Below are 27,414 nucleotides of genomic sequence, written 5' to 3' on the forward strand. Positions count from 1 at the left end.
CCCCGGGGGCGCGACGCCGCCGCGCCCGCCTCCAACCGCGCCCCCCCCAGCTCCGCGCCGCCCGCCCCCAACCCGAGCCCCCCGCGGCCACTGCGGGGAGCCCGAGCCGTCGGCGCGGGAGCTGTTGGCGCTGCGGCGCCTCCGCCCCGCCGTCTGCCGAGGAGGCCCCGGCGGATGGGGCCGAGCGGGCCCCGGAGCGGCGCCGCCGGGCGGCGGGGGGCTGCAGGGGCGCCCCGGCTGGCCCGTTAACCCCCCGGCCGCCGCCGCCGCCGCCGCCGTCGTCGGAGGGGGCTGGGAAGTCGCCTGGGCGCACACGTGCCGCCTCCGTCGGGGCCGCGGAGCTGCGGGGGAGATGCGGGCCGCTGTCGGCGCCGCCTCGGGGGGCTCCGCCTCGCCCCAGCCCCCGGAGCTCTGACGCCGCCCCCGCCCCGCCGCCTCCGCCGCCTCCCTCTCCGGGAGGGGTGCAGACCCGCTCGCCCCCAGCCCCGAGCCTCTGCCGCCGCGAGGGGGCCGCCTTTGGAGCTGTATAATCCGTTTTGTTTTTTTTTTAATTTTTGTTTTTTTTTTTAATTTTTGGTTAGTGGCGGCGGTGCTGGGCCGGGGGAAGGAGGGGACACGGAGGCCGCCCTCGCCCCGCCACCCCTCACCCTTTTCCCCCCCGCCCCGGTTCCGGGAGATGTGCCGGGCGGGGGGCCGGGGTTCGCGGAGCCGCAGGAGAGACGCGCAGGGCCGACCCCGGAGCGGCGCTGGACAGGTGAGTGTCTGCGGGTCCAGGGCGAGGGGGACGCCACACCTGGGCCAGGTGTGCGGGCCGAGGCGGGTGGGGGGAGGATGGGAGCCGAGGCCTGCCCGGGCCGCGAAGGGGGAGGGGATGCTGGAGCCGCGACTCACTGCACCTGAGCCGAGGGGAGTCGGGGGCGGCCTGCACTTCGTATCCACCGGCTTGGGGGTCAAGAGGGGCGGCCCCCACGGAGCGCCGGGGACGCTGGGGTGCGGATGGGCGGCCGCGGGGTGCCCGGCGGGGGGAGGGGACGGCGAGTGTGCCCGCGCGTGGCTGCGTGTGCCCGCGCGCGCTCCAGCCTTTGTGGGGAAGCGGCGCGGCGGTGCCTGCGTGTCCCCGGTGCGTGTGCGCGCGGGTGCTTGGCGCCCTGTTTGTGTAGGTGTCTGGGTGTGAGCGGAGAGGGTGCGTGTGCGCGCCGCGCGCGGGCCCCGGCCCCCGGAGGAGCAGTGTCGAGGGCTGGCACCGCAGGATGCTGGGCTGGGGATTGTTTTTCTCCGGGAGGCAGAGACGCGGTGGATGGGGAGGGGTCCGTCTGGGTGTCCCGCCGGCCGCAGCGCGGGGGGCACCGCTGTCAGGAGGTGGGCAGCTCGGCTGCGTCTTCTCGCTCCCGCTCTCGCTGGCACCCGGTTAAGCCTGGGAAGCTGTGGGGTTTGATCCACCCGGATTCGGGCTCTGAGGGCGAGAGCCCTCCGTCTCCCCCAGGTGTTCATTGGGTCGAGCTATGGGGATTCAACTGTCATCCTCCCATCGGAGGGTCCCGGGACGGGAGTCCGGACCAGAAGAGGGTGGAGAGTGCTGTGGGTGCTCCGGCCTCGGCCCGAAAAATGCCCCTGCAGGCATCGCTTCAGTGAACCCCCAGCACCCCTACGAAGACAGCACTCTGCTTGCACAGCCCCCACGCACGGCCCTGTCCCTACTCTTCCAGTCTAGGTCAGCACCCAGCCCCATCCCTGCCCAGCCCCTCACTGTACCTTCCTGGCCGTAACCACTGCCCCCCATGACCCTCCCCAGTGGTGGCAGCTGCGTGGGTGTCCAGCCGTCCCAGGCTTGAGGCAGGGCCCCCTTTCCTCCTGGCTCCTGCAGGACCCAGGGCCTGGGTTAGTCTGCCCACATCCAAACATGTGGTGTGCCTGGGGGGAGCAGGGGGAGGGGTTCAAGATGGCTGCCAAGATGGCTGGTCGCCTCTCCGCCTCTCTCTGTCTGTTTCTCTTCCTCTCTCTCCCTTTTCTGCTTGCTCTGTTCCCTTGGCTGCTACAGGAGTCATCGCAGAGAAGGGGTCGGACAGTGTGGGGACAGGTGTGGGGGACTCCTAAGGATGATGTCTGCTCTAGGCCTGTTGACCTCAATGCTGTTTGCTTCTTGGGGAGAGGCTGTTGGTCTCTGTTCTTCTTTCCAGCACCCCAGGGGCCGGCATGAGCTTGTAACCTGACCCCAGACCCCATCCGTTCAGCCCAGCTCACAGCTGGGGGCTCGCTGCCCTCCACCTGCTCTTCTAGGCCTGGTACCTGAATTATCATCGGGATGGTGCGGTGCCCCACGGAGGGTCCCCGTCTGGTCTATCATCCTCTCCGTCTGCCCCATGGCCAGGGGCTCAGGACTCCCAGTGGGGCTGGGTCAGGCCCCAGCTGTGGGGGCAGGTGACTTCTCTTTCCTCCCCACTCCCCACCCACGAATGCCAAATTTATTACTTAAAAGTAGGATGAAAACAGGGAGAATAAGAGAAGGAATACAACCTTCATTATCATATCGAGAAAATTATCCGTGATTTTCCTAACTAGCAATTTGCCTGCCATGCCGTTCAGAACTGACTTGCCCATTAATTACAGAGATGAAAAATCATCTGGAAAGCGGAAAAGGGAACTAATTCGATCCCTGGCTGGCGGCAGTGGCACCCATGGAACGAGCCACATACATGTACGCTCACATGTGAGCGCCGGCCCTCCTACTGTGACGGCCACCTTCCCTCCTCTCCCTTGGTGACCTCCCGCAGGGGCTTAGCCCGCCCCATGCTCGTGGTCCCTGCCCTCCAGTGCCTCACTAGGCCATCCCCCTACAGGACGCCCACCCCAACCCCCCGCTCTTGGGGAGCTGGCTTAAGGCATGATCACCCCTGCTAATGCCTGCCTTTGGGCTTGGAAGCTACCCAGGGTTAGGGAGGGCGGGGAGACGGGGCCGGCGTACCTGGGCCATGGTGCCTGTAGGGAAGAGGTGGAAGGGAGACTCACGAAGCCCTGTGTCTATTCCCAGCGTGCCCTGGGGAGCCTAGGAGGACCCCCACCAGGTGTGTAGGGGAGGGGCTGGCGGGCTCCCTGGCTGCACTGCTGTCTGCATCTAGCGGTCTGAACTCCTGGCCCCGGGGGGGGGGGGGGGGCTCCACCTGTGAGCCGCCTGCATCTGGGGTGTGCAGCTTCCTCACACCCCCAGGCTGGTAGGAGAGCATGAGCCCCAGTGTGGGCATCTGGTGGGCGGGGGTGCTGATCCCAAGGGGCTGTGCTGCTCAGCTAGAGCGGGTACCCCTAATGCGGAAGAGGAGGAGGGGGATCCCCGCTGGCTGTGGGGAGCTGAGCTCTAGGTCTCTGCTCCCTCCTACCTCTCCAGCCAGCTGTGTGGCCAAGGACAAGGCTCCGATTTCAACGTGGGCTCCTCTCAAGGATCCGATTTCCAGCCGCCAGACGCTTCCCTCTTCCAGACCCCTCTTTTTTGGGGGGGGGGGTGTTCCCTGGGTCTGGAGTCTGGACCCGACCGCAGTGACCCTGGACGTGCCTGAGCAACCGAGCCTTCCTCCTGGGCCGGGTGTTGGCCACCCGCATCAAAGAGGAAAGCAGGGTCCCGGGACGGGAGGCTGTTGCCGAACAGAGCCACGGGCAGGGGGAGGTTCTCATCGCCCCCAGAATCCAGTCCTCTGCCAGATGTCTGTGTGTTCTGTGTGTGCGATTTGGACGGTGACCCGGCTGAGCCTGGCCGCGATCACGTGTCCAACAGGCTAGTCCGATGCTTGTAGGGGTCTCCTGTGTGCTGGAGTTTGTGAGTTTTGCAGAGCGAGTGGCCCCGTGTTTGTCTGTGGCTCCCACGTGGCAGGTATGTGGACACAAGGCTTCTTGGAACGAGGCTGGGTGCACCTCTTCGTGCAGTCTGTGCTGGTGATGCCATGGGGACAGTGCCCTGTCCTCGTGGAGCTCTTAGTCTGGCAACACGTAGGGATTTCAGTCAAGGGGCTTGTATTTCAGGAGTTAGGGAGAAGGTTTGTGGCAGCCCCTGTGTCCACGTAATACAGCAGGTTCCGGCACCGGGCCATCTTGGGGTTTGGCCCTGCGTGACCGTCCCCAACACCTCGTCCCCTTCACTCCCTCTCTCCTCACTTCTCCACCAACATGTTAAGTACATTTCGACCCCTGGGCCTTTGCACTGGCTGTTCTTCCACCCAGGACTCTCACCCAGACGTCCACAAGGCTTTTGCTTCTTCACCCGCTTCACATGTCAGCCCCCGCCCCCGTAACCTTTACCCCGTGCAGCCTGTTTAAAATCGCAGCCTCCCACCCACCTCCTGACTTTGCCTAGCATGGATGCCTTTTTGCACACTCTGTCATTTATTTATTTATTGTGCCTGTTTCTTTGTCATCTGTCTCCCCAGCCAGGATCCAAGTGCTCAGGGAGTTTATCACTTGGTTTGCTTTTGGATCCAAGGTGTCGAGACTCATACCTGGCCCACAGTAGGTGTTCAAGAAATCTTACCTGAGTGAATGGGAGGGGGCCTGTCAAAGGACGGGAGTCCTCCGGCTGTGTATAGTGAGGGCTCCCCATCCACCCCGCCCCTTTGGGGGGACTGAGGGCCGCCGCTAGGGACCTGACCGGGCCATCTCTGCACCTGTTCCCCATGCCCACCTGTGAGCCCACCTGTGCCCACCAGCTCTCTCTGAGCTGGCCTCATGGGTGCTCCAGTGTGTGAGGGTATCTGTATGGAACTGGGCACGCTATGGGGTGGAGAGCCTGAGGTGGGAAGTGTGGGGGCCCTCTGTTCGGGGGGGGGGGGGGATTGGAAACCCAGGGTCAGGGCCCAAGCAGCCCCTCCTGGTGGGGCACTGACCCAGCCTCTCTGTCTCATGGGATGCGCCCCTCACCCTTGTTTCCAGTCTGCATTGGCCCTGGGGAAATAGCCCAGAAGAAGCCCCCTGCCTCCCCACCCCCAACTCCAAAATTTGGGGAAGATAAAAACTCTAATAAATAGATGCTGAGGCTAAAAATAGCCCTGCCCCCCCCCCAAAGCTAAAAATAGTCAGGGTCCCTCCCTCAAGGCTAAAAATACCCAGGAAGTCAGGAATGGGCAAGCCAGGGAGCCAAGCGGGAGCTCCTGTCCGGCCCCTGGAGAGGTGGTGCAGGCAGGCGAGGGGGTCTCCCAGCCATGGCGGTCCTGGGATCGGGGCCGGGTCATTCTCTGCGGGGGCTGCCCTGTGGATCACAGGACTGCGGCCAGCATCCCCGCCCTGCACCCTCCAGATACCGGTAGTATCCCCTCCGCCCCCGACTGAGACCCCAGACATTGCCAAACAGCCTGGGATAGAGAACAGACTTGTGCCTCGTTGGGAACTACTGCTCAGGACCAGGGGTCAGCACGGTTTCTCTGTGAAGAGCCAGATAGTAAGTTCGGGAGACTTACAGGTCGCCCACCTGCTCTTCTCATACTCTTCCTCTGCCTCCTCTTGAAAACCTTTTGTTTATTTTTTTTAACGTTTGTTTTAAATGTTTGTTTTTGAGAGAGAGAGAGAACATGTGTGGGTGGGGGAGGAGCACGAGGGGCAGGAAACAGAAGATCGGAAGCGGGCTCTGCCCAGATAGCAGAGAGCCCGATGTGGGGCTTGAACCGACAAACCGTGAGATCATGACCTGAGCTGAAGTCCGACGCTTAACTGACTGAACCACCCAGGCACCCCTCTTCACAACGTTTAAAGTGTGGCAAGGCCACTCTTACTCCACTGGCTGTGCAAAAACAGGGAGTGACTGGGCCATCGGTGGTCAGCTCCTGCCCTAGAGTACCCCACAGTTGCCCTTGGTGGTGGAAGCCAGGGCACCTGTGGGTATATCCTCCTCAGCAGAGGACAGCCCCCTTTGGGGCGCACTTGTGCGCTTAAGTACACAGCAAGTCTGATACGGTCTGTCCCTGTCGCCTCCCTGCCCTCGTCTCTTCCCACTCCCCCATGCTCCCTCCACTGGTCACAATGGCTTCCTCACTTGTCCTCAAACAAGCACTGGCCAGCCCCAGGACCTTTGCACAGGCTGTGCTCCCTGACAGGAACTCTTTTCCTTGGACACCTGTACGGCTCCTCCCTGAACCTTTGTGGGGCTTTACTGCAGTGTCTGGGCTTTCTACATCACTCTATTATAAGTTGTACATACTACCCACTCCCCACCGCCTTCTGCCACACACACACACACACACACACACACACACACACACCCCAGAGCCCCTGTTCCTCCATGATCCTGGTACATCATGGGACAGACTCCTTTAGTGCTCTTTGTGTCTGGCTTCTCCACAGATGTCTGTCCAGCACTAGATGAGTGCCTGGTACAGAGGTGCCCTACAGAGCATACGTGCGATCGTCATATATTACTCCTAAGCCCCGTAGCCACTGCGGGAGGCTTCCATCCCATTTCCGTGGGGGAGAGGCAGAATTCCGAGGAAGAACACAGAGCCTGACGTGGGCAGAGCTGGGATTTGAACCTAGGACCCTGGGACTCTTCCCTCTTGCCCTGCTAGGCATCATCTCCCCCTCTCTCTGGTCTCTGTACCGCCCCACCCCTGCCCCTTCACTGCCAGCATCCGGAGGCCCAGAGACTCCTGTGGCCTTCTACCCTGCGCCTTGGGCCCTGGCTCCTCTGACCGTTTTCAGCTGTGTTCTGTCATGCCCCGAGTGCAAGGCTCTGGTTTAGGCAGGGAGCACCATGAGGTGGAAGGAGACCACAGGCCACCACGGTACCAGCCTCCCATGGTAAGGAGCCTGGAGGAGGCACCTGATGAGTCTATCAGTCAGAGAAGGCTTCCTGGGGGAGGGAGCCTCCCAGCTGCAGCCTGGAGGGGGAAGGAGGGATACAGTGGAGGGGAGAGAGAGCGTGTGAGGAGAGGCCCGCCCTGAGGTCGGAAAGAAGGTGGTGGCTCCACGGGGAAAAGGTAAGATGTTTTCTGGCCAGGTGTGTAGAGAGGAGGCTGGAGGCCGGTCTTGGGGGCAGAAGGATTGAGTTTGTGCCACGGGGCTGGGAGGGCCTATGGAGGGGTCAAGGCCCGCCGGACAGGATGGGAATACTCAGCATGAGTTCTTTCCGGTTCCTGCGTGGGAGAGAACTACAGAGGGTAAGAAGAGAGGCCGGGAAGCCAGCAGGAACAGGAGGCTACTGCGGGCTCTCAAAGTGCAGGCTCCGGAAGGGGCCTTGAGACATCAGGGCTGGTGCGGAGGGTTTGAGACCAGAGTTGACAGGGTTTTGCGGGCGTCTGGTAGGAGGGTGGAGGAAAGGAAGCACGGGGTAAACTCCAGGTTCCTGGCTTTGATGGCTGAGTGGACAGGGCGAAAAGAAGGGGGTGGGGATGGGGAGCCCCCACTGCTCTCAGCAAACCCCCCCCCCCCCCCCGGCAGTCCAATCTCCCTTGGCAACAGAAGGGAGCGTGTGAACTTCCGAGTCAGGCCATGTCCCTGCTCTGCTCAGAGCCTTCCTTGGCTCCCACCTCACTTGGAGAAAAAGCCCGTGTCCTACCCCTTGACTCACACCTACTAGCCCTGTGCCGTAACCTCCCCTAGCCCTCAGCGTCTTCCCACTCTCCGCCTGCTCGCTGGGCCGCAGCCACACGCCGGCAGATTCCTACCTCCGAGCCTTTGCACGTGTGGTTCTCTCTGCCCGAGATCTTTCCCCAGGTCCCTGGGTGGCTCACGCCCTTGACACTCCTGTTAAAATGTCTCCTTCCGGGAGAGGTGTTCCCGGAGCACCCCATTTACACGTGTCCCCACAGATACACCCCCACACTCTCCCTCCCCTTCAGGCCTGTTTTCCTCCCAAGTACTTGTGACCCAGTGGGAACTAGGTGACTGTCCGCTGGATGGATAACCTCTTCTCTGGGCCTGTTTTTGTCTTTGTTCATTAAACAAATTAAGTACTTGTTCTTGCCCAGGGCTGGGCATGCAACGGAGAGCCAGAATGACCCGCGATGGAACTTTCCCTGAGGAGTCCCCAGCTGGTGGGAAAGACAGACATTCAACAGCAGAGCCCAAGTCCACTCAGGGAAGCAAAGCGTGGAGGCCCAGTGTGCTGTGAGCGGGGCTATAGGAGAGACCGACGCAGGCCGTCCTTTTGAAGGAAGAGTGGGGCAGGGGCAGGGGCCCTGGTACTGTGTGTATGGGGTGGGGGGAGAGGGGACAGGTGTTGGGGGGGCACTTTGGGAGGCTGGAGCAGAGAAGGGAGTGAGAAGGTGACAGGAGACCGGAGTCTGAGATGCCATGCTAGGCCACCTGAGACAATAGAGAGCCATGGAGGGTTGTAGGCTGGGAGGGATATGATTGGGTTTTTATTTTGCAAAGATCCCTTGGGCTGGGTGGAGAGTGGATGGGGTGGGAATGGCAGATAGATGGGGGAGACCGGGGAGGAGGCCCTGGGGGCAAGGGCTTCTTCGAATGGCCCCCACCCCTCTGTGGTCCAGGCCACTGGGCAACTAGAGTGACCTTTTATTTAGTTATTTAGTTACTTTTTTAATGTTTTTATTCATTTTTGAGACAGAGACAGAGCATGAGCAGGGGAGGGGCAGAGAGAGAGGGAGACACAGAATCTGAAGCAGGTTCCAGGCTCTGAGCCGTCAGCACAGAGCCTGACGCGGGGCTCGACCCCACAGACTATGAGATCATGACCTGAGCTGAAGTCAGACGCCCCACCGACTGAGCCACCCAGGTGCCCCCAGAGTGACCTTTTAAAACTGACAAGACAGACAGAGCCCACCCTGTGGCACTGACATCTAGTGGGAGAAAAATAATAAGCAGATAAATCAAATGCGCGGCTGGCATGCTGGTGATGGTTGCTGTGGAGAGAAAAGCCGGAATAGGAGGTAGGAGCACTGGGGCCAGCGGGGCCTCCCTGAGCAGGCAGCAGTGAAACAAAGACCTCTAGGCCAGGTAGAGGCCGTGCAGGCATCTGGGGGAGAGGGAACAACCCGTGCAAAGGTCCTGAGGTGGGACCACGCCTGATGTTCTCCTCCAGGAAATGGGGGGCTGAGCGAGCAAGGAGAGCGGAAGGAGGTGAGGGCAGGGGTGGGATAAAGCATGCAGGGCCTTGTGGGCCCCAGGGAAGGACATGGGCTTTTGTTCCCAGCGAGGTGGGAGTCCTAGAGGGTTCTGAGCAGAGGAGTGTGCCCGACTCAGGTGCTCACGGGCACCCTCTGGTCACTGTGGGAGGAACAGGCTGCGGGCGGCGATGGCCCGAGACCTGAGAGGCCGAGGCAGGGCTGCCCAGGGGACAGGTGTTGGGGCTGGACCAGTGAGGGCCGAGGAGTGGGAAGAGAGCAGATTCTGCAGGAGGGGCCGCGGGAGCTGCTGGGGCTGGAAGTGGGGTGAGAAGAGGAGAGGGGTCTGGGATGAGCACCCGGGAGGCCTGGGCTGCCCTCTGGGGAGATGGTGAGATACGGGGCCGGGGTGGAAGGCTTTGGGAGGACCCTGCCCTCTCTGAGCCCGCAGCATCCTGCCCAGGGGAGGGCTGTGTGCTCGGCGCTGTCTGGGTACTCGCTCCACCTCTGCGAGGTAGCGCTGTTAGTCCTGAGTTGAGACGGGAAATGGGCTCTCAGGGGCAAAATGCTGAGCCTGAGGCCACACCAGATTCAGACCCTGGAGCCTGGCCCTTGTACCTTCCCCTGGGGGGCCTGCTGCTTCTTTACGCTGCCAGGCCTGAGGGCTTCCTGGAGGAGGCAGGTCTGTGGAGCTGGGCTCTCAGGCTGCTGGGTTTGGGGCGAGAGGCAGGAGATTCCTGTGGAGGGGCAGGGCCACGAGGGGCCCTGAGCTCCTCACCTCCCTGCTTGGTGTCCCCCCAGGCATTCAGACTCCCACCTACTCGAGGAGAGGGTTGCCATGGCAACTGCACTCTAGGGCAGACTAGAGGCGCCCCCTCTTCTCCAGAAGCTGGTTCTCCTCCTGTCACCCTCCCCTGCCCCGTTTCAGGGCACCCGAGGACAGAGCCTGGGCCGTGTCACCCACTCTCAGGACCCCCGCCGCACCCCTCCCCCTCGACTCAACCCTGACGCGGGGCTCAGGAGCAAACAGGCAGGTGTGGGACTGGTGCACTGCCCACATGACCTGGGGGTTGGACATGCCTGGGGTCTGGTCCACCTTGTGGCGTGAGGGCAGCAAGCCCTGTGTCCCACGCATTGAAGTAGGGTCACCCAAGTCTGCGGAGGCTTGAGGTGGGGACAGACGCAGGTGCAGGCTCATGTGGCCCCGTGGGTGCAGCACGTCTGGGTGTGCCCAGCTCTGGGGGTGCCGTCACACAGAAGCGGTGGGTCCCGGAGAAGGGGGCTGTCCCGGCCACCACAGTCTCCCCAGCCGAACTTCGGGGGCCAGCCTGCCTGGGTTCAGCGTCCCTTGAGCAGTGGGGTGCCCCTGGGACCTCACTTTCCCCATCTGTACCATGCGGGTGCGTGCCTCCCCCACCCGCCCTCCCCGTGTACTAAGCTCTCAAAAGGACCAAACGGGCCGTGTGTATACGGTGCCTGGGATGGGGCACAGAGGTGTCAGCTGCTGTCCCTGGCGTCACAGGAGGGTCTGGGACTGGCGATCCCAGAGTTTGTGCCAGGCTCTCTGAGGCTGTGCGACTCAGCCCTGCCCCCGTCTCTGTCCCCCACCCGCCCCCATGTGTCCTGACCCCCCGGGGGTGCGTCTGCTAGAGATGCCGTGACCGACCGAGTACCCCAACCGACCGAGTACCCCAGACTGGCAGGCTTTCACCACGGAAACTTATTATCCAAGTGCCGGAGGCCAGACGTCCAAGGTCAAAGTATGGGCTCGGTGGGTTCCTTGTGGAGGCTCTGAGGGAGCGTCTGTCTCGTGCCTCTCCCGTGGCTTCTGGGGGTTCTTGGCGATCATCCCGATCCCTGCCTCTGTCCTCCCCTGCTGTATGCCACGCGTCTGCATGTACGTCTCAATATCCCCTTTTCCATAAAGACACCAGCCATGCTGGGTGAAGGCTCACCCTAACGACCTCATTTTAACTTGATTACCCATTATTTATTTACTTATTTATTTTTATATTTATTTATTTTTTTTCATTTTTTTTAACGTTTTAACGTTTATTTATTTTTGAGACAGAGAGAGACAGAGCATGAACGGGGGAGGGTCAGAGAGAGAGGGAGACACAGAATCTGAAACAGGCTCCAGGCTCTGAGCTGTCAGCACAGAGCCCGACGCGGGGCTCGAACTCATGGACTGCGAGATCGTGACCTGAGCCGGAGTCGGCCGCTCAACCAACTGAGCCACCCAGGCGCCCCTATATTTATTTTTGAGAGAGAGAGAGAGAGAGAGAGAGAGAAAGAGAGGGAGACACAGAATCCAAAGCAGGTTCCAGGCTCTGAGCCATCAGCACAGAGCCCAATGCGGGGCTCGAACTCACAGAGTATGAGATCATGACCTGAGCCGAAGTCAGACGCTTAACCGGCTGTGCCACCAGGCACCCCAACTTGATTACCTTTTAAAAGACCAAGTCAGGTCCCATTCTGAGGTGCTGGGGGATAGGATTCCAACATACCTTTTTCTTGCTGGTGGGGGGCGGGCAGTTCATAACACCCCCGTCCGAAGGCCCCAGGGATGTTTGGGCTCAGGCCTCCTGGGACATGGCTCCCCCCTCCCCATGTCTGGCCTTGCCTCCCCGCTTAGGTGGGCGCCGGGTGGCAGGCCAAGCTGCCCAGGCCGGGTGGGCACACAGGCCAGGAAGGGAGGGCAGGGGACAGTAGTCACAGTGCCCGGCTCCTCCTACTCCAGCCCTGAGCTGGGGCCCATTCTGGGAGTGCCTGGGCTTTCTGGGGAGTGGCCTTCAGCGAGTGGGGGGCAGCCTGAAGGGAACGCTCTGTGTGGCCCTCAGGCAATGGTGCCCAGGCCCCCAGGTCACAAGCCCCCACCTCTGTCCCCTGGCATTTGTTGGGTAAGCATCTGCGTGAGGACCTACTGTGTATCTCCGTGCCGGAGGTGGCCTGGGGAGCTTGCACTTTCCTGGGGGTGTGAAGGAAACCCACGAGTAGACAAGCGAGGTCTCGAGGCAGTGATGCGATCAGTGGCGACGGTAGTGACAGCTGCTGCAGGGGACGCTCCTCAGTCACTGTGTGCCAGCCACGGCCCCGAGTTGTCTCACGCGCATGAACTCCTCCTGCCAACGCGGCTGCCCTGGGCGGTTTCCTGTCTCACCCAGAGGACCTTACGGGATGGCCGGGGACGGGGGAGGGGGGGGGGGCGGGCCTGGGCGGGCAGGCACCAAGTGCACACAGACCGAACGGACTGGAGGCCCACCTGCCTCTCCGAGGAGGGCACATCTGAACTGCGATCTAAGGGACACAGGCCGAGGCCACCTGGTGGGATTCTGCGTTGTCTCAGGGATCGTGGAGCAGGAGACATTGTCAAGAGTGACAAGATGTGTGTAAAAGGAAAAGGACCCCTCTCTGGGACTCATAGAGGCTCAGTCGGTTTGGCTCCAGTCGTGATCTCGCTGTTTCGGGAGTTCAGGCCCTGCGTCAGCCTCCCTGTTGTCCGCGCAGAGCCTGTTTGGATCCTCCCTCCCTCTCTCTCTCTCTCTCTGCCCCTCCCCTGTTGGTGCTCTTTCTCTCTCTCTCAAAAATAAACATTTTTAAAAAAGAGACCCCTCTCTGGAAACAACCCAGGCATCCCCAAACAAGATGTGGTCCATCCTCGTAATGGAATATTATTCAGCCCCAAAGAGGGATGAGCGGCTGACACAGGCTACAGTGTGGATGAGCCTGAGGGACACCATGCTGAGTGGCACAAGTTAGCCACAGGGGGATACATCCTGTGCGATTCCTCTCAGATGAGGTCCCCAGAGGAGTCAGTCGTAGAGGCAGAAGGTAGATTGGTCGTCGCCAGGGGCGGGGGCTAGCAGTGACCCCTAACGAGGACAGAGTCTCTGTTTGGGGTGATGACAGGGTTTTGGAAGTAGACCGTGGTGGTGATGGTGGCACAGCACTGAGAATGTAATTAACGCCATCGAATTATACACGTAAAAGCGGTTAAAATGACACATTTTATGTTACATGTCTGTTACACCGTAATTTTTTAAAGGCCCCTCTGGCTGCGGTGGGGAGCCCAGAGTGTGGGAGCCAGAGGGGATGGAGGCTGCTAGGGGGAGGCCAGGGCTGTCCAGAGAGCGGCTGCTGGGGTGTCCTAACTCCTGAACTGGATGTCAGGGCGAAGGAAAGAGGAACCAAGGATTTTGACTCCCTGGGTTTCAGCCCAGGGACCCGGGGGGATGGTGGGACCATGGACTAATATGGGGGGTGGGGTTGTTTTGGTCTGGTCAGGCTGGGAGACCTGAGGGAGGTGTAGACGGTGAGGAGAGAAGCAGGGCTGGCGCTCCAGTGTGGCAGTCTTGGGGGAGGCTAGTTGAGTCCCCCAAGGAGTGTGGATGGGGGAGAGGCCTGGGGACCCCACCTGGGGTTCCAGCGCCTGGGTCCTGGGTGCAGCCCTTGGGGGTGGGAGCCACCTCGCTCAGATGCATGCCCCCTGTGTTCTGATACTGCTGTGCTGTGGACAGCACCCTTTGATGGGTCCCAGGCTGGCCTGTCCCATGCGTAGACTGTTGTCCTGACCAGAACCCCTCAGACGAAACCGGGGTGGGGGAGGGGACAGCCGGCTCAGGTTCACACCACTCGTGAATGGCAGAGTTGGATCCAGACCTAGGTGGGTTGGCTGCCCCCCCCCCCCCCGCCACCCCCCTGGAGCCTGGTGTCCAGCAGCCTTTCCAGTATTAACCAGCTGCTAACTAGTTTAAGTCCCTCAGGGAGAACCAGGGAGGGAAGTGTCCATTGGGGTCAGAGTTTCTCCTGAGCCTGCTCATGGCTAGGAGATGGGGGGAGGGGGGGAAGTAATGAGGAAGCCCCTGCTGCCCACAACATAACATAAAACACTGTGAGGGGGTGCTTGGGTGGCTCTGTTGGTTACGTGTCCAACTTCAGCTCAGGTCAGGATCTCACAGTTTGTGGGTTCGAGCCCCGCGTCGGGCTCTGTGCTGACAACCCAGAGCCTGGAGCCTGCTTTGGATTCAGTGTCTCCCTCTCTCTCTGTTCCTCCCCCACTCACACGCTGTCTCTCTCTCTCTCTCTCTCTCTCTCTCTCTCTCTCTCTCTCAAAAATAAAGATTAAAAAAAAATTTTTTTTAATAAAATAAAATGCTGTGACATGAACCCAAAGTGCAGGCCCTGTCCGGTCGGGGTTGTGGGGTGAGGCAGTAGAGGGGAGACTTCCCGAAGGCTGGGGATAGGGAGGGCGCAGGTATGGAGGGCTGTGCTGTGAAATTACTGCCCATTTCGCGAGAGGAGTCTGAGGCCCAGAAGGGGCCGTCCTGCCCGTGAGCGCGCCGCCCTGACCTTTATAGTTCTTGAGAACCTGGGCCCTCAAGGAGCTTCTGGTCTAGCAGGGAAGGTTGACCGCATACCTGCCAGCATTAAAAGGTAATTCGGGTGTGGGCGAAAGCTGTAGGTCAAAAACAGGGCAGAAGGGTGGCAAGTGGGAGCAGCAGGAACGTTTGGGGAGGCCGGGGTGGGTTGTTCTGCCCGCGTGGCCTCGGAGTTGAGCTCTGAGCCGAGAAAAGCCATAGCAGGTGTATGGGGAACCGGGGAGAGCGTTCCAGGCAGAGAATGGGGGGCGGGAGCCAGAGCATTCTAGGAACTGGAGGGGGCGGGTTGCAGAGCAGGGTGACGCCAGATCGACAGTGGCCTCCAGGCCCTGCTGAGGAACGCCAGCCCCAGTGGAGAGCGGAGGGGAGGGTTAATAGGCAGATCACGTCATTCAGGGATTCCTCAGCCCTGAGTGGAGGGCAGGCGTGGAGGCGGATGGCGGCTTGGTCCCGGACGGTGGCACCGGGGGCCACAAGTGGGCCGGTTGGTGAGGTGCTTTGGAGGCAGAGTCCTAGGGACTTGCCGATGGAGCTTATGAAGGGGAGGGCTGGGGAAGGGTGAGGAATCGAGGTGGATTCCTAAGTTTGGGGTCTGAGATGCAACAAGTGCTCATCGCTGTGTGCCAGGCCTGTTCCAGAAGCCGGGGCTAGGGCTGAGCAAAACAACCCAGTGTCCCGTGTCTGTGCAGGAGCTCTACCATACAGGAAGTAAATAGTTACATTTGAACAAAAGCCTAAAGGAGGTGAGAGGGAGCAGCCTTGTGGGTAACTGGTGGGCAGTCTAAGATACATGTGGAGGAACTGACAAGCGCAAAGGCCCTGGGGCAGGGCGTGGTGTGCTCAGGGAAGAGCTGGAGGCGGGAGTGGCCTGAGCAGGAATGGGGTCAGGGAGCTGACTGGGCTGGTGGATAGGCTTTCACTTGGTGGGGGGAGAGACAGTAGTTGGGGCTCTGTTGAGAGATTCCAAACCGAAAATGAGGGCCGTGGTAGGTATCACTTGGTCGATGGCATTGAAAGTGGGGGACAGATTGGGGATGACAGTGTGGGAGAAGACTGAGTGGGTGTTCACACACCGGAGAGCCAGTTAAAACATGGGGTGCTGGCCCCCCCCCGAGAATGAGTGTTTCTGGAAGTTCCTGGCCAGGCTGGCGCCCCTGGGCCAGGGCCGCCCTTGAGAACCATGGTGTAGATAGAGCAAAGGGCCAAGAGTAGAGATCTGGGTTTGCAGCTCTGAGAGCATCCAGGGGAGACCGAGGTGGCAAGAGGGAGGAGCAGCCGAGGGGGGAAGGAGTGGGTCAGAACCAAGCCCTGTGCCCAGGGACGGGCAGATGGGTGGGAGGATTGCAGGGAAGGGCACACGATGCCAGCTCCCCCCTCCCTGGCTCCCCCCCCACCCCACCGCCTGTCTCCAGCTAACCTCGAGGGTCCCCAGAGGGGAAAGAGGGGACTCGGTTGTCCCTGGTCCCGATCTGTGGCGCCAGCCAGCTGGATTCTAATTAGCTACCAGAGCAGGAGAGACAGGAAGCAAGGGCTGGGGGCGGGGCCTGGACTCCTGCCCAAGACTGGGAGGCTAGTGAAGCAAGTCAAGGCCAGGATGCCTGGGTACCCGGCCCCTGCCCCCATGCTGTGCCGGGTGGGGAAGCTAGGTGGGGGAGACAAGAGGGCAGGGTTGGGGGTTGGGGATGGAGAAGAAGCTTCCAGAAGGTCTTTATCCCCCGTGACATCCCAGTGAGCCACGCTTGCTACCCGAGGGGCACTGTCAGACCACGGGAGTTTCGTCCAGGAGGTTCCCTTTGGTTCAAGGTGCCCAGATGGGTGGGTCTGGCTGCCGGGGGTGGGGGTGAGGGTGGGCAGTGGAGTTAGCAGTGTAAGCCAGAGGTTCCGGGGGGCCGGTCAGCCCCTGGCCCAAGGGTGCGGCTTCAGTCAGACACAGCTGGCTCGAGAGAGGTCCCTTGACCGGCCCGTCTGGGGACTCTGGGGTGGAAGGCCTCGGCCACCGGCAACGAGAGGGGACCAGCCCAAACGCACCTCCTCCTGCGTCTGCTGGGGCCTCGCTCCCGCCTCACTCTCCCTCTTCTCCCCAGGCTGGTGGGCCAGGCCGTGGTGCCCACCTGCTGATGCGGGGCAAGGCCCCCCGCACAGGACACTGAGAGCCCCGGACCCGCCCCTGGCCGCCGCCATGGCCCGCCTGGCCGCTGTGCTGTGGAGTCTCTGCATCACCGCTGTCCTGGTCACCTCGGCCACCCAAGGTAGGTGCCGCTGGGGCTGGGGAGGGGCCAGCCTCCGGAATGCGGCTGGGCGGGCAGATGACAAGGTGCAGGACCTCCCAGCCACTTGGTAAAGCACCGCAGTCCCCACCTCGCTCCAGACCTCGGCGGGACGAAGCCGGAGGAGGACTTGGTAATTGCACCCCCTGGCACCACGGAGGGCTCCCCGGACCAGCCCCTCACCCCCAAAGCCCGGGGAAGCCGGGGGTCCTAGAACCTGGGATGCGGGCTGTGGCCTCCTGGGACCGGGACGGGCCTTCCTGGTGAGCCGCTACTCCTCTGTCTTGCGTGTGTGGCTTTCTCTGTGATTACATCTCGGAGGCCCTCACTGGGAAGAAGGCTTAATTAAAGCATGCCCGCTGACGTTTATTTAAAAACAACTAATTACCCGGCTCGGCCCTATGCCGGCCCCAGGATCCTGCACATGCGACAATTAGTGCCCCGAGCCCGCCCGCCCATCTTCACCAATTACTCAATTATTGTCCCCGTGGCAGGCCTAGGCGGGGGCAAGGGCAGGGCAAGGGGAGAGGCAGAAAGCAGGGGCCCGCTGGCCTCGTCCCTAGCCTGGGGGCCTGCCTCCAGCCGGCACCCCCTCAGCGCTGTCTGGAGAGCACTGTTGGCACACTTTGTGCCCCAGGGTCCCCTCCTGGAGCCCAATACTCCAGAAAGCCACAAAGGTGGAGGGGGCCTTACTCAGCCAGGCCCCAGGGCCTTGGCACCGCTCCGGCCAGCTGGCACCCTCTGCTCCCCTGATGCCCACGTTCTCTGCCCGTCCGGGTCCTGCCCCACAGCCCCAGCTGGGCCGGGAGGGGCCGCTCCCACCCCCAGACCCATCTGAGCCAGCCTCCACCCCCGGCCTCCCTCCCGGGCCCAGGAAGGACTAAAATTAGCTGTGAAAGCAGATGGTGCTAGAGGAACACATGTAATACTTTCCCCCGAGTGAGACTCAACTCACCCCAAAAAACCCCGGGGGCCTAGCTGCCATCCCCCTCGGGCCTCCCACCCGACGCTGGAAGGACAGGTCTCTGAAAGGCACTGCCGCCCTCGTGCACCGGTTTTCTCCTGACCCACGAGCCACAGTCCCCACATCGGGCCCGTGGGTCACTCCGTGCATCCACGCCTCCCTCCAGTCCCTGGCGAGGCCTGGCGGAGCCCAGCGTCTGAGTAGGTGGCTGCCCCGGCAGGTGTCGGCCACGCGGAGCCCACTCTGTCCCGCAGAGTCTGGCTGCTTCGGTAATCCCACCGGTGGTGGGACTCAGCACCCGCCGCCTCGCCACATACCGCTTGCCCTTGTCGCAGCCCCTCAGCGGTGCCTTGAGGCGGGAGCGGCGGCTCCTCGGAGAAGGATCTGGGGCCACGGAGGTGGTCTGTTACTGGGCCAGGCCGTCAGCCGGGGGTTTAAACCCCCTGGGTCCTCACACGGCACAGGATGGGCAAGGACGTGTGACAGTGCGACCCCACGGGGAGCTGACCCTCCCCACACAGGGCACCGCGCTCAGTGCTTCCTTCAGGAACATTCTCTAGTGCACCGAGTCCTCGAAGTACATTCCTGGGCTGTCAGTGCCGATCTTACAGGTCAGAACCTGAGGCCCGAGGAGGCTAAAGCTGTGGCTGTCCGAACTGAGCACATGTCGGAACCATTGGTGGGCACACAGGTCCGAGGCTCCTGGTATCACCCCCGACATCCTGATACAGCAGGCCTGGGGGTGGGGGGGCAGAATCTGCCTTCTTAAGCAGCCACCACGGGACGTCGGTGCCACCGACCCCCAGGCCATGCCGTGAGAGGCTCTGGCCCATCAGCCGAGAAGTGGCAAAGCCAGGCTCTGCCGTGTCCTCCCCGACAGGAGAGCACTTCCTCCCACGCCATCTCTCCTGTTTGCATGGGGCAGTGCGAGGTTAGGGGAGCGCCCAAGACCTCCCTCACTTCCGACTCCAACTGCAAGTTCGGGAGTTCCTTAGACATGATGATTCACTAGAAGCGTATTCCAGAATGCTGTCGTGCTCACGGTGACAGCTTCTTACAGCCGACGGATGCAGAGGAAATCCGCCAAGGGAAGCGGTGTGTGGGGCAGCGTCCGGGAAGTTTCCGTGCCCAGGGCTCGCGGTGCGCCCCCTCCCCACGGAGTGGTCACACGTGCTGTGCGACAACACGCATGGTGCCCTGCCAACATGGGACGCTCCCCGGGCCCCGCTGTCCAGAGCCTTCACTGGGGCTCAGTCATGTAGATGCGGGGGACCCCCCCCGCAGCACTGGCCTCAGTCTCCCGGCCTTCCAGAGGTCCACTGACACCCCAAAACTCCCACCCTAGATCACGTCCTTACTGTGCTCTTTTGCTAGGCCTGCTGTAACAACGTACTGCAGACTTGGTGGCTTGAAACAGCAGAAGTTTATTGTCTTGCGGTTTCTAGAGGCTTTAAGTTCAAGATCAAGTTGTCAGGGGGGCTGGCTCCTTCCAAGGGCCGTGAGGGAAGGAGCTGTTCCCGCTCTTTCCTGGGCTCGTGGCTGGCTGTCTTCCCTCTGTCTCTGTGTCCACATTTCCCCTCTTGATAAAGACAGTGGTCATACTGGGGCAGGGCCTACCTTAACAGGCTCGGCTCATCTTAACTTGATGGCCTGTTTCAAATTTGGTCACATCCTGAGGTACGAGGGAGGAGGACGGGAGGACACAACTCAGCCCAAAACAGTGCAGACTGTCTGACCTGGCCCGAGGCCCTCAGGTCAACAAAGACACTCATCGGGCGGGACGCTCCGGGTGCTTGGAGGCACTTCCCCAGGAGCCGAGGGCAGAGGCCTCACTGCGCGGCTGGGCACGTTGGGAAGCCCGTTTTGCAGATGAAAGAACTGAGGTTCCTGGATGCAGCCCAAGCTGGAGGTGGGACCTCCTCAGCAGGGTCTTCCCTCCCCGTAGGCCTGAGCCGGGCTGGGCTCCCGTTCGGGCTGATGCGCCGGGAGCTGGCGTGCGAAGGCTATCCCATCGAGCTGCGGTGCCCAGGCAGCGACGTCATCATGGTGGAGAACGCCAACTATGGGCGCACAGACGACAAGATCTGTGACGCCGACCCTTTCCAGATGGAGAATGTGCAGTGCTACCTGCCTGATGCCTTCAAGATCATGTCACAGAGGTGAGAGGCCCCGGCCCCACCAGTCTCCTGGGAGGAGGGGTGGGGACGGTCCCTGGATAAACACCCCCCTGGTCAGGGCACCCTGTCCACGCCTTCAGTCCTCCTTCCGTGCGTTCCGCACGGGTTTCCTGAGCACCTACTAGGTGCCAGGTCCCGTGCAAACAGCCGGTAAGACCCGGCCCGTCTTCCCCACCAGCCTCCAGAAGCCCATCCCGAGACTAGTCGGGGGGGAAGGGGCAGTCTTGCAGTGTAAACACAAGAGCAGGACAGGGTGAAGGTGTCACAGGCTCCGAGGGAGAGCCCAGAGGTCACTCAGGCTTCCCCAAGGAGGTGAAGCCTGAACACAGATGACAGAAGCACACGTGAGTGTAAGAGAAAGCGAGTGCTTGAGTGTGCAAGGCTGTGTGTGAGTGTGACAGGTCTGCCAAAGCCTTTCTCACACCTGCTGCAGAAGTCCAGTTAGAGCTGGTCGGCTCCTGCTTCAAACCACGCCCACACTTGACCACTGCTTCCGTGGCCACAGCTCCCCCTGGGGTTGCCCTGTCTCGCCCGCTGCCGTCTGTTTCCCCCGCCCCGCAGCAGCCAGAGGGTACCTGTGAGCACCCACCTCACTCAGAGCGAAAGCCTGTCTTCCCCGAGGCCCACAAGGCCCTGCGCTCTGTGCCTTGTGCCCCTCTCCCGGCCCTCACCCTCTCCACGCTCCCCCTCGCTCACTCGGCTCCGGCTGCCCTGCCTGCTCCTGACATACATCAGGCATCGTCTGCCACGGGCCTCTTCCGGGTCTTGGCACTGGCTGTTCCCCCTGCCGGGAATGCTGTTCCCTGACACCCGCACGGCTCCTCCCTCCCCTCCTCCGTAGATTTTCTCACCTAATGCTCCTCTTGGTGAGGCCCGTTTGACCACCCTAAGATCACTGCCCCCACCCCACTTCCTAGCTCCTTCCCTGCTTTATCTTCTAGCCCTGACCTCTAGCCACAGTTCTGTAGAACAGAATAGTTCCCTCTGTTATTGTGTTCGTTTTGTCTTTGCCCCATGGGGACAGGGCGTTGTGTCTGTCACTGCTGTCCCCAGCCAGATACAGAGGCGTTCACTGAGTTTTTGCTAAATGCCCGAGAGGGCATAAGGTTCACTCCAGGATCCAGAGCACAGAACTGAAGAAGGGGAGGAGGGCTGGGGCCAGCTCGGCAGCCTCTTGAATGTTGGCAGAAGATTCTAGAATAAGTCATGGGGCAGGGTCACTGAGAGCCTCCAGAGACTTTTGGGCAGGGCATGGGCGCGGGCAGGTGGCTCTGACCGGTGGGCCAGGCTGGAGCCACCTCGTTCCCTCCCTCCCACCTTTTCTCTCTCAAACGTGCACCTCCTCCAGTGGTCCTGCCCCCCCCCCCCCTCTGACACCCTGCATGGTGTCAACCTTGGCTTAGGCTGCGCCCCATCCTCCTTGGGGATCCCTTTCCTCCCACCTCCTGCCTCCAAGTTTCTCACTGCCCACTTCGTTTGTTCAGCGCTGGCCTTGGCGTCTGCGGCGTTCTCCCCGGCCCGGTTCCGGAGTCCGCGGGTTCTCACTTCCAAAAGCGGGGACGCTGCGCGGTGTGGTTACTGGGGCCCAGGGAGCAAGAGGCCGTTGCTCTGCCCCCTTGAAACCTGGAGGCTCCTCGAACTGCTTAGGGCTGACAGCCCCCGGAGCACGTACAGTGGCCTAAACAAGACGGGAGGCGAGAAGGCCACCCGCCTCCCGCTGTCTCGGTGCCTCCCTGCAGCCAGCCCGTTTGAAGGCCACCGTGGGCCCTTTGCCACCTCCCGGGCACGGCCAGCTGCAGGGGGAGGCTGGGACCTGTGGTCTCCGGCCCCTTTCTCTTCCGGACAGTGAGGGTGACGTTCACATATCGCCGTCCGTCATCTTAAAGCGGACAATTCAGTGCTATTTAATACGTGCGCCACCACCCCTGTCTGGTTCCAGAACATCTCCATGCCCCCGAAGGGCAACCCCATCCGGTCACTGCCCCCCCCCCCCCCCCCCCCCCCCCGCCCCCAGCCACTCGACACCACCTGCTTTCTGTCTCTCTGGATTTGCTTGCTCCAGACGTTTCATGGAGAGAGAATCTGAGACGCGGCCTCTTGGGTCTGACTTCTTTTGCGTAGTACAGCGTTGCCGGGGTTCAGCCACACGGTGGCGCACCGGACCTTCTTTCTTTTTTTTTTTTTTTTTTTTATGGCCAAATAATGTTCCACGGCACGGACCGACCACATTTGGCTCGTCCATTCATCCGTCAGCGGACAGTGGGGCTGTTCCCCCACTTTGGCTCTCGCGACAGCGCTCCTGCTGTGAACGTACAAGCAGTTGTTTGAGGGCCCGCTTCCGGGTCTTTGGGAACACAGCTAGTAGGGGTGCAGTTGCCGGGTCCTGGGCAACCCTCTACTTAACCTTCCGAGGCCAGTGCTGTGTTTTGAGCCAGGGGGATGAGGTGGGTGGGAGTGAGCAGCTTCGTTAGTTAATGACCTTGGTTGGAGAGACAGCAGAGGAGAAACCTCGTTTTGTCGTTAGGGAGTCCCCTCACGTGCTAGCCGGGCTCCCGGGCAGTGGGTGGGGACTCCCGAGTCCCCTCGGGGAACTGAGAGGGGCTTCCGCACGAGGCCGAGAGACTGCCCGTGTCCCACCTGCACGTGGTCACAGCGGCGCCGTCCAAAGGCCGAGACACGTACGCCTAAGACGTGGCCTGAGGTGGACGCACACAGGCGCCGTGAGCGTCTCGTTAGCAGCACTTTGGCGGAGACGCCACCTCGTCCCCGCACGTGTGGCCTCGCGTCTTATGGTCAATTCGGGAAAAACGCCAAGGATGTAACGGCGGACGTGACCCTCCGATGGGATGAAAAGGGCGAAGGGCAGCCGGGGAAGCAGTTTCTGGGGCGCAGCTCTGGCCCAGCCCTGAGGCTGAGAACAGAGGAAACCTGTGTGGTGGGAAAGAGAGAGCGGGCAGGAAACGGGACACGGTGCCCACACAAGGCCGCCAGCCCTGGTCGCCAGAGTTTCTTCTCAGCCTGGGGGGGACGCATTCCTCTCCCGGCCCTAGATGCCGCCCCCCTCCCCCCCCCAGTTCTAGGCCTGTCTTATGTCAGCTCCTTGTCTCTTCTCTCAGGTGTAACAACCGCACCCAGTGCGTGGTGGTTGCCGGCTCTGACGCCTTTCCCGACCCCTGTCCTGGGACCTACAAGTACCTGGAGGTGCAGTACGACTGTGTCCCCTACAGTGAGTCATCTTGTTCCTTGTGCGGACACGGGCCCTTCCCCCTCCCAGAAGCAAGCGAGGAGGAGACACCTTGACTTACACACACACACACACACACACACACACACACGCACGCACAGGGCCAAGTCGGGACCAGGTACTTGGGGGACAGCCGGGCCTGCTCCCTCTCTCACACATTTTCTTCTCCCAGCCCCTCTGTCCACACTCGGTACCTGCCCCACCCCCACCCCCACCCCCACCCTCACAGACTTTGTCCCCATCCCCAGGGCACCTTCCCCACCTCTTGTTACTCTGGCCCATTAGCCCTGCTCCTGCACATGCCCCTCGCCCACTTCACACTTCAAGGCCAGAACTCTGGTCGGTGCACTTATCAGTCTCCTTTTCCCTGGGCCTGGGCCTTGCTGCCCTCCAGCCTCTCTGCCTCCTTCCTCCTCTCACATCTCTTCCTTTCCTGACCCCCCCTTACACGCCTGCTCTTCCCTCTCACTCACTCCATTTCCTTTCTCAACTCCCTCTCCTCTTTCTTGTCGCCCTCACTTCTCACATGCTCCTAGTCCTGCCCCTTCCGAGTCCTGGAAGCTGGACTCCAAACCCATAGAGAGGCGGACCACCGTCTGAGGCCTGGCGGCAGATCTGGTTCGAAGGACTAGGGGCATCTTCCTCAGCTACTGTCTCTTGGTTAGTTTGCCCATTACCATGGTAGCACTTCCTGTCTGCAAGGGAAGTGCTGCCATGTTGGACTAGAGTGGCCCCCCTCCCCCCAGGAAGCCTGGGGAGGGTGGTCTGGGGAGCCAGGGGCCTGGCTTTCTTGCCTCTGGCCAAAGGGAGCAAACAAAGACAGGGTCTCTCCTCCTCAGCGCTCTGCTCTTAACACGGCCCTTCTTTCCTGCCCTCACCCTCCCTTCCCTTCTCCCCATCATCCATCCCCCTCCTCTCCCTGCCAGCTTCACGTAGCCAACCTGGAGGTAGGGCCTCCGGGCAGATGGGGGAGGAGGCAGGGCCACCAGAGTGTCAGAGAGTGGGGGGCAGGGGCAGGGGAGCCGGAGGCCCTGTGACTCTCCCTCCTCTGCCCTCCCACCCCAGCCGTCCCCCTCAACCTTTGATTTCTCCTCGCAGGTGATGGCGTACGGGCCGGGGGAAACAGGATCACCTATGCGCTTCCATAACCTTCTTTTACTCCTCACCCTTTCCTTTCAGCAACGGAGGCCTCCAGCCGCCACCTGAGGGGGACGCCCGTCTGATCTTTGAAGCCTCCCCACAGCACTGGGGACACTGCCCATCCACCCCCGTGGCTGGGGCAGCAGGGAAGGAAGGCGGGAGGCTGGGGGCATTGCACAGCAGGGAAATCGGGCTGGGTTTGCGGCTCAGCCTGGTTCTTGGATTTTCTGACTCTGAAACTTGAGCACATGACTTCACTTCTCTGAGCTGCGGCCAAAGGAGGCGAGAGTCCAGGAGACGGTCGGTGTGTGTGAAACGCCTGACCTGAGGCTGGCCGCAGAGCTGGCTCCCTGTGGCAGGTGCGGGTGTAAACTCCCCCAGGGCAGAGGCTTCGTCGTCATGCCCCAGCGCCCAGACCCGAGCCTGGTTCAGGACGTGCTCAGCAAGGGTTCGGGTGCCCTTCCGAGCCAGCTTAGCCTGCACCTTCGTCTGTGATGGCGGGAGGGGCCCCTTCCCAGGGATGCGGCCAGCAGTAGACACAATGTGGGTGAAGCGCCTCGTGCGCCCCGCACCATAGGTGTCAGAGAAACGGTGCCCGCTTCTGCCAGCTGCTCCGTGGCCTCAGTTGTGTCGTTTCACTTCACTGAGCCTCAGCTTCCCCATCCGCAGACAGGGCTCTTGAAAAACTACCTGGGAAGTTCCTAGCACAGCTCCTGGCACTTAGTCACTTACCAAGTGCTAGGTACTTGGTAGTCATGGCTTTTGTCGTGGCTACTTGTAGCGATTTTTACCAGTTAACATTACTCCCGTTGGTAATCAAAACCAAAAGTAATGACTAGTGACGAACACAACTCCTCCTGAGGTAGGTGAGATAAAGGGCAGGAAAAGAAGACCTTGATCCAAGTCGAGTCCAAAGCAAGTGCACGCCACGTGGGTGAAGAAGCAGGAAAAAAGTTTCGCAGCATAGGGAGGAAAGAGGCCTACGGGCCTCCTGAAGCTGACGGCCCCCCGGCCCCAGAGGGTGGGCCAGGGGGCACGGCCCACGGAGACCTGGATGGCCCAAGCATGGGCAGCTCCGGCCTGGGGGAGAGAGCTAGCCTGAGCCCCGGGGGAGGCAGGACGCGCAGTGAATGTGTCTGGGACACGTGGGGCCGTGTGTGCCCTCGACAGGCAGGACCCGGGGGTGTGGGGGTGTAGCTCCTGGTTCCAGAAGAAGCGGGGACTGCAGTTAACAAGGTGAGGGTAGCTAGGCCAGAGAACAGGAAGGCGGGCACTCACTCGTCCCGCGATGTTCCTGTTCGCTGAGCACTTCCTGTGTGCCAGGCCCTGGATGAGGCGCTGGGAAGGAAGCCAAACACTCCCCTGGGGACTCCCTGCTTGTGCCTGTAGAGAGGCGGCAGGGGAGCAAGGCCCCGGCCAGAAGTTCCTGAGGGGCCAGGGACACAGAGCCTGAAGGGGGAGCAGCCTGGGCAGCCATCTGGCCCTGGGCTTCAGAGGCTGGGGTGACCCCAGTGCTGGTGCGGGCGAGTCAGGGGTGGGTGTAGGGGCCACCGTGGGGAGGGGGCAGTGGGTGTGTGGGACTCCCCCCCCACCACACACACACACACACATCCAGACAGGCCCGACTAACGCTGGATTTGCCTTGCAGCTGAGCACATTCTAACCGTGCCCCTTCCTCCCCTAGGTGCGCCCGCCCACCGGGCAGCAGACAGGGAGCTCCTGGCTCCCGGGCCCCCGGGGGTGGGGGGGCTGGGCAGACAAACGGAGCCACAGGCTTGCCCCGGGGGAGCTGGGGAGCGTGGGAGCGTGTCTGTGCCCCCACCTGCTGTCTGTGATGTTCCCCTACCCCAGCCTCTTCCTTCTCTGCTCTGTCTCCCCCACCCGGCTCTCCGAGGCCCAGGGGCTCTGCCTGTCTGCCTCTCCGTCACTCTGTGTTCCACTCTGCCGCCCTCTCTCTCTGTGTTGGCTTCTTCTGGGTTGCGAGGGCTTGGGGGAGCTCGGCTGGACTCTAGCGCGCGGGGCCGGCACAGAAAGGGAAGGAGCTCAGCATGCTCTCTCGGCTGGGGGCGCCCAGGCCCCTGGAGGCACTGAACCCCCTCCCCCTGGGCCCCTGGTTCTAGCAGGAGGGCAGCAGGCAGGGTGTGAGGGGACCCGTGTGGCTCTTCCCCACCCCCTCGCCCCTGGTGCTCCCCTAACCAGAGCCTACCTTCCAGCTGAAGCTACCCCCTCCCCGACCCCCACTGCACCGAGGGTGCTCCCACCCATCTGAGGGCTCCGTCCACCTGCCTGTTTGTACACACCCCCCCCCCCCGTGTCTCTCTTGGTCTCTGTCCTCGCGTGTCTCCCCCTCCCTGTGACTGTCTCCCCCGACACCCTCCCCAGAGGAAGGGACTTGGGGGCGGGGGCTGAGCTGATGCTACGTTTCGGGGTTGGGGAACCAGGATGAGGAAAGAAAGGAAAAGGGGGCATGTTGCCAGATAAGAAACGAAAGCAATTTAATCTTTTTTTTTCTCTTTTTTTTCTTGCACATTTTTTTTCAATTTGTTTTCTCTCTCTCTTCCGATGCTTAAAGTAGAAGTGGAGCAGAAAGGTAAACGCACTGTTACCAATGCTAACCCCTAACTCACACTTTGTTCTTACCTGTACCATACTTATGTGACCCGCCCTCCCCTCTCAGCCCCTTCTTCTCCCCACCCCCCACCCCGGGTGTCCTCCCGGTGGGGCCAGCCCTGGTGCCGCCACGGGCGACTCCACCCTCCAGACACCCGAGGAAGCTCCTCTCTGAGCACGGGCAGGACCTTCTGTCTCTCTCTCTCTCTCTCTCTCTCTGTCTTTCTCTCTCTGCCTCTTTTTCTCTCTTTCTGTCTCTCCCTGTCCCTCCTCCCTCGTCCCAGCCCTTGCAGGGGGGACCTGGCCTTCTCTCATACTTATTTTGCCTCCTTCAGGAGAAGTGTGTAAGCATCCAGGGCGGGAGGGGAGGGAGGGACACCCTTGTCTGGCTCCCAGCTGGGGGCAGAGTGCACCGGGTCTCTCTCCTTTTCTTCCTGCCCCAACTTTTGTAACACGTGTGTGTCTGGCTCAGGGGAGGCGGGATGGAGGGGACACCTTTGTTTTCCTTTGGGGGAGCAGATTCCTTCTATCTCTCGGGCTCCTGGTGGCATAAGTTCCTTCTGGTTTGGCGTTTCCAAGGCCCAGAGCTGTTTTGGAGC

General features: G+C 61.5%; 1 protein-coding gene across 5 annotated transcripts in view; it reads left to right on the forward strand.

The window, feature by feature from the left end:
- Positions 1 to 311: 311 nt before the first annotated feature.
- Positions 312 to 27,414, forward strand: part of ADGRL1 (adhesion G protein-coupled receptor L1) — a 42,233-nt gene continuing 15,130 nt past the window's right edge. Inside the window, exons 1-5 of one of the 5 annotated variants that reach the window (XM_053219745.1) lie at positions 312 to 754; positions 16,498 to 16,662; positions 19,590 to 19,803; positions 22,938 to 23,047; positions 26,781 to 26,795. In XM_053219745.1, coding sequence (XP_053075720.1) covers positions 16,593 to 16,662; positions 19,590 to 19,803; positions 22,938 to 23,047; positions 26,781 to 26,795 — 409 coding nt within the window. In that variant the 5' untranslated portion in view covers positions 312 to 754; positions 16,498 to 16,592. Of the gene's footprint in view, positions 755 to 16,497; positions 16,663 to 19,589; positions 19,804 to 22,937; positions 23,048 to 26,780; positions 26,796 to 27,414 lie in introns of those variants that run through there. The other 4 variants (XM_027050077.2, XM_053219742.1, XM_027050078.2 and 1 more) reach the window with 4 other exon arrangements.

The sequence above is a fragment of the Acinonyx jubatus genome, chromosome A2 (genome assembly GCF_027475565.1).
Source record: "Acinonyx jubatus isolate Ajub_Pintada_27869175 chromosome A2, VMU_Ajub_asm_v1.0, whole genome shotgun sequence".
NCBI classification, from domain to species: Eukaryota; Metazoa; Chordata; class Mammalia; order Carnivora; family Felidae; genus Acinonyx; species Acinonyx jubatus.